The sequence below is a fragment of the Scylla paramamosain genome, chromosome 5 (genome assembly GCF_035594125.1).
Source record: "Scylla paramamosain isolate STU-SP2022 chromosome 5, ASM3559412v1, whole genome shotgun sequence".
Classification (NCBI taxonomy): domain Eukaryota; kingdom Metazoa; phylum Arthropoda; class Malacostraca; order Decapoda; family Portunidae; genus Scylla; species Scylla paramamosain.
In genome coordinates this window covers 36547556-36555055 of record NC_087155.1, presented here as the reverse complement: position 1 = coordinate 36555055, position 7500 = coordinate 36547556, and the positions used below count along the sequence as shown (strand labels likewise).

Sequence of the window (7500 nt, the reverse complement as noted above, 5' to 3'; positions counted from 1 at the left end):
ACATTTCTGCATTACTGACAGGAGAAACACTCTTTTAAAAGGCTGTAGTTGAAGTGACACAGGTTTTCAAGTGTTTTTACAGTTGCAGTGACAGATTAACAACATTTCTGCATTACTGACAGGAGAAACACTCTTTTAAAAGGCTGTAATTGAAGTGACACAGGTTTTCAAGTGTTTTTACAGTTGCAGTGACAGATTAACAACATTTCTGCATTGCTGACAGGAGAAACACTCTTTTAAAAGGCTGTAGTTGAAGTGACGCAGGTTTTCAAGGGTGTTTTTACAGTTGCAGTGACAGATTAACATTTCTGCATTGCTGACAGGAGAAACACTCTTTTAAAAGGCTGTAGTTGAAGTGATGTGGGTTTTCAAGGGTGTTTTTACAGTTGCAGTGATAGATTAACAACATTTCTGCATTACTGACTGGAGAAACACTCTTTTAAAAGGCTGTAGTTGAAGTGATGTGGGTTTTCAAGGGTGTTTTTACAGTTGCAGTGATAGATTAACAACATTTCTGCATTACTGACAGGAGAAACACTCTTTTAAAAGGCTGTAGTCGAAGTGACGCAGGTTTTCAAAAGTGTTTTTACAGTTGCAGTGATAGATTAACAACATTTCTGCATTGCTGACAGGAGAAACACTCTTTTAAAAGGCTGTAATTGAAGTGACACAGGTTTTCAAGTGTTTTTACAGTTGCAGTGACAGATTAACAACATTTCTGCATTACTGACAGGAGAAACACTCTTTTAAAAGGCTGTAGTTGAAGTGATGCGGGTTTTCAAGGGTGTTTTTACAGTTGCGGTGACAGATTAACAACATTTCTGCATTACTGACAGGAGAAACACTCTTTTAAAAGGCTGTAGTTGAAGTGACACAGGTTTTCAAGTGTTTTTACAGTTGCAGTGACAGATTAACAACATTTCTGCATTACTGACAGGAGAAACACTCTTTTAAAAGGCTGTAATTGAAGTGACACAGGTTTTCAAGTGTTTTTACAGTTGCAGTGACAGATTAACAACATTTCTGCATTACTGACAGGAGAAACACTCTTTTAAAAGGCTGTAGTTGAAGTGATGCGGGTTTTCAAGGGTGTTTTTACAGTTGCGGTGACAGATTAACAACATTTCTGCATTACTGACAGGAGAAACACTCTTTTAAAAGGCTGTAGTTGAAGTGACGCAGGTTTTCAAGGGTGTTTTTACAGTTGCAGTGATAGATTAACAACATTTCTGCATTACTGACAGGAGAAACACTCTTTTAAAAGGCTGTAGTTGAAGTAATGCATGTTTTCAAGGGTGTTTTTACAGTTGCAGTGACAGATTAACAACATTTCTGCATTACTGACAGAAGAAACACTCTTTTAAAAGGCTGTAGTTGAAGTGACACAGGTTTTCAAGTGTTTTTACAGTTGCAGTGACAGATTAACAACATTTCTGCATTACTGACAGGAGAAACACTCTTTTAAAAGGCTGTAATTGAAGTGACACAGGTTTTCAAGTGTTTTTACAGTTGCAGTGACAGATTAACAACATTTCTGCATTACTGACAGGAGAAACACTCTTTTAAAAGGCTGTAGTTGAAGTGACGCAGGTTTTCAAGAATGTTTTTACAGTTGCAGTGACAGATTAACAACATTTCTGCATTACTGACAGGAGAAACACTCTTTTAAAAGGCTGTAGTTGAAGTGACGCAGGTTTTCAAGGGTGTTTTTACAGTTGCAGTGATAGATTAACAACATTTCTGCATTACTGACTGGAGAAACACTCTTTTAAAAGGCTGTAATTGAAGTGACACAGGTTTTCAAGGGTGTTTTTACAGTTGCAGTGACAGATTAACAACATTTCTGCATTACTGACAGGAGAAACACTCTTTTAAAAGGCTCTAATTGAAGTGATGTGGGTTTTCAAGGGTGTTTTTACAGTTCCAGTGATAGATTAACAATATTTCTGCATTACTGACAGGAGAAACACTCTTTTAAAAGGCTCTAGTTTAAGCGACACAGGTTTTCAAGGGTGTTCATTTCTGCATTAATGACAGGAGAAACACTCTTTTAAAAGGCTCTACTTAAAGTGATGTGGGTTTTCAAGGGTGTTTTTATGGTTCTAGCAACAGATTAACAACATTTCTGCAACAGATTTAACAACATTTCTGCATTACTGACAGGAGAAACACTCTTTTAAAATGCAGGTTTTCAAGGGTGTTTTTACGGCTCCAGTGACAGATTAACAACATTTGTGTAGGAGAAACACTCTTGAGAACCCAGCTACCCCTGTGTTTTGCAAGGCCATCCCTGTGGCCTTGCAAAACAGTGACATTGACAAAGCACAGTGATTCAGAAGAGAGACACTGGTAAACCTAACCTAACGTACCAAATTCTCTCTTGTGTCTTCATTAACAGTCATTGAGGCTGTGGAGGCTGTCATGTCGATGGCAGCAGCAGCAGCAGCGGGTGGTGGTGGTGGTGGTGGGTGCGGTGGTGCTCTGCTGCGTCACAAATGAAAACCGTTTTGCTCTTGCCAGTTCAATTTCCAAATTTCTGACTTGTTTCTGCAGTGAGGTGATCTCATTCTGAGAGAGAGAGAGAGAGAGAGAGAGAGAGAGAAGAGAGAGAGAGAGGACAATGTGTGAGTGTGTCTGTTGACAGTGAACAGCACTTGGTGAAACACACACAAAACACATTCAAAACACACTCAAAACACACCCAAACAGCACCAAACACACTCAAAACACACTCAAAACACACCCAAAACACACCCAAAACACTCAAAACACACCCAAAACACTCAAAGCACACTCAAACACACTCTTACCTTCAATTCAACATTTTCTTGCAATATCTGTCCTCCAACATTTCTCCCTTCCTCCTCCTCTCTTCCTCCTCCTCCTCCTCCTCCTGCCTCCTCCTCCTCCTCTTCTTCTGTCACATTCATCTGTTAGAAGCTGAATCCTAATCTTTAAATCTTCAATAACCCTTTCCTTGTCCTGTGCCAAAGATTTCACCGCTTCTGCAAACTCCATCTATTACCCAAAAAAAAAGAAAAAAAATAGTATTAACATAAAAATCCAGTTTAAGGAATTGTAAAGGTCACAAGGTCAGTACAAAGCAAGACAGAGGTCAGGAAGGTCAAGGAACAAGAGATTAAGTTTGAAATGGTTCGGTTTGATACACAGACACGAAGAAAAGATGTTATTGATATTATTGAAGGGTATAACAACATCACTATTCAAGATATATATATATTTTTTTAAAGATTTATTAAAGTTCATTATTTCATTATTGTTGATATGTTAATGACTGCTATTAATTAAGGAAATAATGATGGAATTAATTAGTCTTGTCAGGGTTCTCTCTGGATGTGTGTGGCAGTGTCTGGGTGTGTGTGGCAGTGTCTGGGTGTGTGTGGCAGTGTCTGGGTGTGTGTGGCAGTGTTTGGGTGTGTGTGTGCAGTGTTTGGGTGTGTGTGGCAGTGTCTGGGTGTGTGTGGCAGTGTTTGGGTGTGTGTGGCAGTGTTTGGGTGTGTGTGGCAGTGTTTGGGTGTGTGTGGCAGTGTTTGAATGTGTGTGGCAGTGTCTGGGTGTGTGTGGCAGTGTCTGGGTGTGTGTGGGCAGTGTTTGGGTGTGTGTGGCAGTGTTTGGGTGTGTGTGGCAGTGTCTGGGTGTGTGTGGCAGTGTTTGGGTGTGTGTGGCAGTGTCTGGGTGTGTGTGGCAGTGTTTGGGTGTGTGTGGCAGTGTCTGGGTGTGTGTGGCAGTGTCTGGGTGTGTGTGGCAGTGTCTGTATTGACTTGATTGAAGGTTCCTGTGGTTTACTCACATCACACTAATTCAAATCAAGTGTTGGTGGTGCAGGTGTGAGCAATAGCCAGGTAGAGAAGGAACACAGTTTTTGGGCATTTTCAGATGTGTAAGTGTGTAATGTGTTGTTTTCAGGTGTGTAAATGTGTTTTTCATGTGTAGATAGCTTGGGTTTGTATTTCTATCTGTGTATTGTGTTGTTTTGTGTTGAATTTGTTGTTGTCGTGTTTTGTTCGTGTTTTTCTTCATTCCTCTGTGTGTTTCTTTCCCCCGTCTCCTGCCTCTCCTTCACAACAAACGTCGTTCTTTTCTTGCACCAGTTACCATCCAATCAATGTTTTTAATCCTTACATTCTCTCTCTCCCTCTCTCTGTCCGTCTTACCTGTTTTTCGTCATCTAGTTTCCTCCTTTCTTCCTCTCTTATACTTGCAATTCTCTCTTCATATCTCTATCTCTCTCTCTTTCATCAGTTCCTCTCTCAGTCTGTCCAGGCCCTGAGGAAATTAAAGAGAGGCATTAGAGTAAGATAGAATATTTGCAGTGTGAATTGTCGGTGTCCTCTCTTTCTCTCTTTCTCTCTTTGTCTCTCTCTCACCTCCCATCTGTTGAGAGACGAGGGTGGGGAGGAGGGCGGGTGCTCCTCGCTGGGACTTGAAGAGAAAGGCATGCTAGTGGGGGAGGTGCTGGTGGTGGCTGTCGTCGTTGTCATCATTCTAAATCTAGACCTTATGCTTTCAACTTCCAGCCTGTGCCTCTTTCTCTCCTCCTCCAGTTCCCTTCGGCCTTCCTCCACCTGAAGTAGTAGTAGTAGTAGTTGTAGTAGTAGTTGTAGTAGTAGTAGTTAGTGTTTTGGCACAGGGAACATGACAAGGGTGACTAAGAGGGGGTCTGGTGGGGGTCTTCAAGTGGCACAAGGGACATGACAAGGGTGACTAAGAGGGGGTCTGGTGGGGGTCTTCAAGTGGCACAGGGGACATGACAAGGGTGACATTAGCAGAATCATCAACAGCACTAAGGGGAGGACAAGAAGTGATGTGTTCAAGGTTGATAAAGTTAATATTTATGAGAGATAGGAATGAAATGGCTTTAAATAAGGTGATGGGTGAACTAAGTAACAAGGATGTGAGTGTTGAGTCGTCAGGGAGCTCTGAAGGATGACTGGACAGGTGTATGGATGGGAATGACAGGTGGAAGCAGGTGGAAGCAGGCAGGTGTGTTATGTACAGGGCCTGCGACATGTAGACCTCCTGGCTTGTTGCACTGCCCTCGTGTTGCTGTGGCAGTGCTGGGAGTGGACACTTGGCTGTCACACAACTGCAAAGGGTGATGCACACACAAACAAACAAAACTTGAATAATTCCAGACTCAAAATTTTCCCGACTCAAAAGTTTTTCCCGACTCAAAAGTTTTCCTGACTCAAAAACTTTTCCTTACCACAAGAGCAAGTTTCCTCTGCACTTCCTCTTCCTTCTCCTTCTCCCAGTGCCTCCTCTCATTCTCCAGAAATTCTTGTCTTTCTCTCTTCTTTTCTTCTTCTTTCCTATGCAAATCTTTCTTCCACTCAGCTCTGATCTTGTTCCCTTCTTCTTCCACTGCTTCCTCCTTCTCCTGCCTCAACCTACGAGAGAGAGAGAGAGAGAGAGAGACAGAGAGAGAGAGAATAAAAAAAATGACAAAACAGAATTATATTGTACCATAAAATTCACACACACACACACACACACACACACACACACACACACACACACACAGACCTTTCCAGTAGCTCTGCCTTCAATATTTCCAGTGCATTTCTTTCCCTCTCTACAAAACTTGTTTCCAAAATCTTTACAATTCTTTCTTTTTCTTGCTGAAGTTGCTCCCTTACTTTCTCCTCCACTCTTCCCTCCAGGCCGGCCACCAGCGTCTGTGGGAGGAGGAGGAGGAGGAGGAGGAGGAGGAGGAGGAGGAGGAGGAGGAGGAGGAGGAGGAGGAGGAGGAGGAGGAGGAGGAGGAGTAGTGGACAAAATTTAAATAAATAACAACAACAACAATAGCAATGAAAACAAGAGAGAGAGAGAGAGAGAGAGAGAGAGAGAGAGAGAGAGAGAGAGAGAGAGAGAGAGAGAGAGAGAGAGAGAGAGAGAGAGAGAGAGAGAGAGAGAGAGAGCCTTACCTCCTTCACTGTTCCTAACTGCTGTCTTAACTCTTCCATCTCCAGTTCATGTTCTAGAGTAGCTTGCTTCATCTTCTCTCTCCACCTTTCCTCCACCTCCTCCACCTCCTTCTTCCTCTCCTCCTCCATCTTCTGTCTTGCTTCCTCTGCTTCTGTTGCTGCTTGCTGGAAGACAGACATGCATCAGACACACACACACACACACAAACACACACAGTAATAGTATTAAAACCACATCAAAATAATAATAATAATAATAATAATAATAATAATAATAATAATAATAATAATAACATATTTACCTGTAGGCTTTGTTCTTGTCTATGCAATTGGTCCATATATACTTCAATCTCCCTGTGAGCATCTTCCAACTGGCCTTTATAAACATCAGCCAGTCTGTGTGTGTCTGCCAGCTTGTGTTGAGTGTCTGCCAGCTTGTGTTGAGTCTCTGTCAGCTGCTGGTGAAGGCTGTCCGATCTCTTCCTCTCCTCTTCCTCCTCCTCCTTCCTCTTGCTTGTGTTCTCGTCTTGTATCTGTCAAAAGGGCTGCTGGTGAGAAGAGGAGGAGGAGGAGGAGGGGGAGGAGGAGGAGGAGGAGGAGGAGTGTGAAAATGATAATGGTGGTGGAGAACAAGAAGAGGAAGAATGAAAAGAAGAAGAAGAAGAAGAAGAAGAAGAAGAAGAAGAAGAAGAAGAAGAAGAAGAAGAAGAAGAAGAAGAAGAAGAAGAAGAAGAAGAAGAAGAAGCAACAAAAAATATCACACCAATTCTCTCTCTCTCTCTCTCTCTCTCTCTCTCTCTCTCTCTCTCTCTCTCTCTCTCTCTCTCTCTCTCTCACCTGGAAGATCAAGTCCAAGATTGACGACGACACCTGAGACACATACGACAGGTAGGAACTGCCCTCCACCTTCACCTGAAAGAGAGAGGGAGAGGGAAAGTGGATAGTGGTGGTGGTGAGTGGATAAGTAAATTCTGCATGGCCTCCCCCAGTCCATCCCAGCCTCTCCCAGTTCATCCCAGCCTCTCCCAGTCCATTCCAGCCTCTCCCAGTTGATCTCAGTCTCTTCCAGTTCATCCCAGCCTCTCCCAGTTCATTCCAGCCTCTCCCAGTCCATTCCAGCCTCTCCCAGTTCATCCCAGCCTCTCCCAGTCCATTCCAGCCTCTCCCAGTTTATCCCAGCCTCTCCCAGTCCATTCCAGCCTCTCCCAGTCCATCCCAGCCTCTCCCAGTTCATCCCAGCCTCCCCCAGTCCATCCCAGCCTCTCCCAGTCCATTCCAGCCTCTCCCAGTCCATCCCAGCCTCTCCCAGTTCATCCCAGCCTCCCCCAGTCCATCCCAGCAAAGGTCAAGACTCACCTTCTCTCTCAGTGCATTCACTTGTCCCTTCAAATCACCAAGTTGTCCCAGTCTGTCTCTCAGCCTCTCTACTTCCACTCTTGCTTCACTCAATTCAACCTGCAAGGAAGAGAAAGTTTTAGTTATCCCTTCATATCTCCCTCCACCTTTCTCCTCCACATTTCTCCTTCCACATAGAGATTCTGCAATGTTTCCT

At 43.3% G+C, this 7500-nt stretch overlaps 1 protein-coding gene across 19 annotated transcripts in view; it reads right to left on the bottom strand.

Moving 5' to 3' along the window:
• Window positions 1-7500, bottom strand: part of LOC135100914 (uncharacterized) — a 24115-nt gene that overhangs the window by 7898 nt on the left and 8717 nt on the right. For 14 of the 19 annotated variants that reach the window (XM_064004501.1, XM_064004498.1, XM_064004494.1 and 11 more), the window contains exons 1-7: window positions 7305-7500; window positions 6786-6860; window positions 6251-6481; window positions 5949-6113; window positions 5548-5699; window positions 5228-5411; window positions 4389-4586 (exon numbers count right to left, since the gene is read on the bottom strand). The exon at window positions 7305-7500 is cut by the window's right edge. In XM_064004501.1, the coding sequence (XP_063860571.1) occupies window positions 4389-4586; window positions 5228-5411; window positions 5548-5699; window positions 5949-6113; window positions 6251-6481; window positions 6786-6860; window positions 7305-7500 (1201 nt within the window). Of the gene's footprint in view, window positions 1-2369; window positions 2569-2810; window positions 3019-4175; window positions 4288-4388; window positions 4587-5227; window positions 5412-5547; window positions 5700-5948; window positions 6114-6250; window positions 6482-6785; window positions 6861-7304 lie in introns of all 19 variants that reach the window. The other 5 variants (XM_064004512.1, XM_064004511.1, XM_064004508.1 and 2 more) reach the window with 4 other exon arrangements.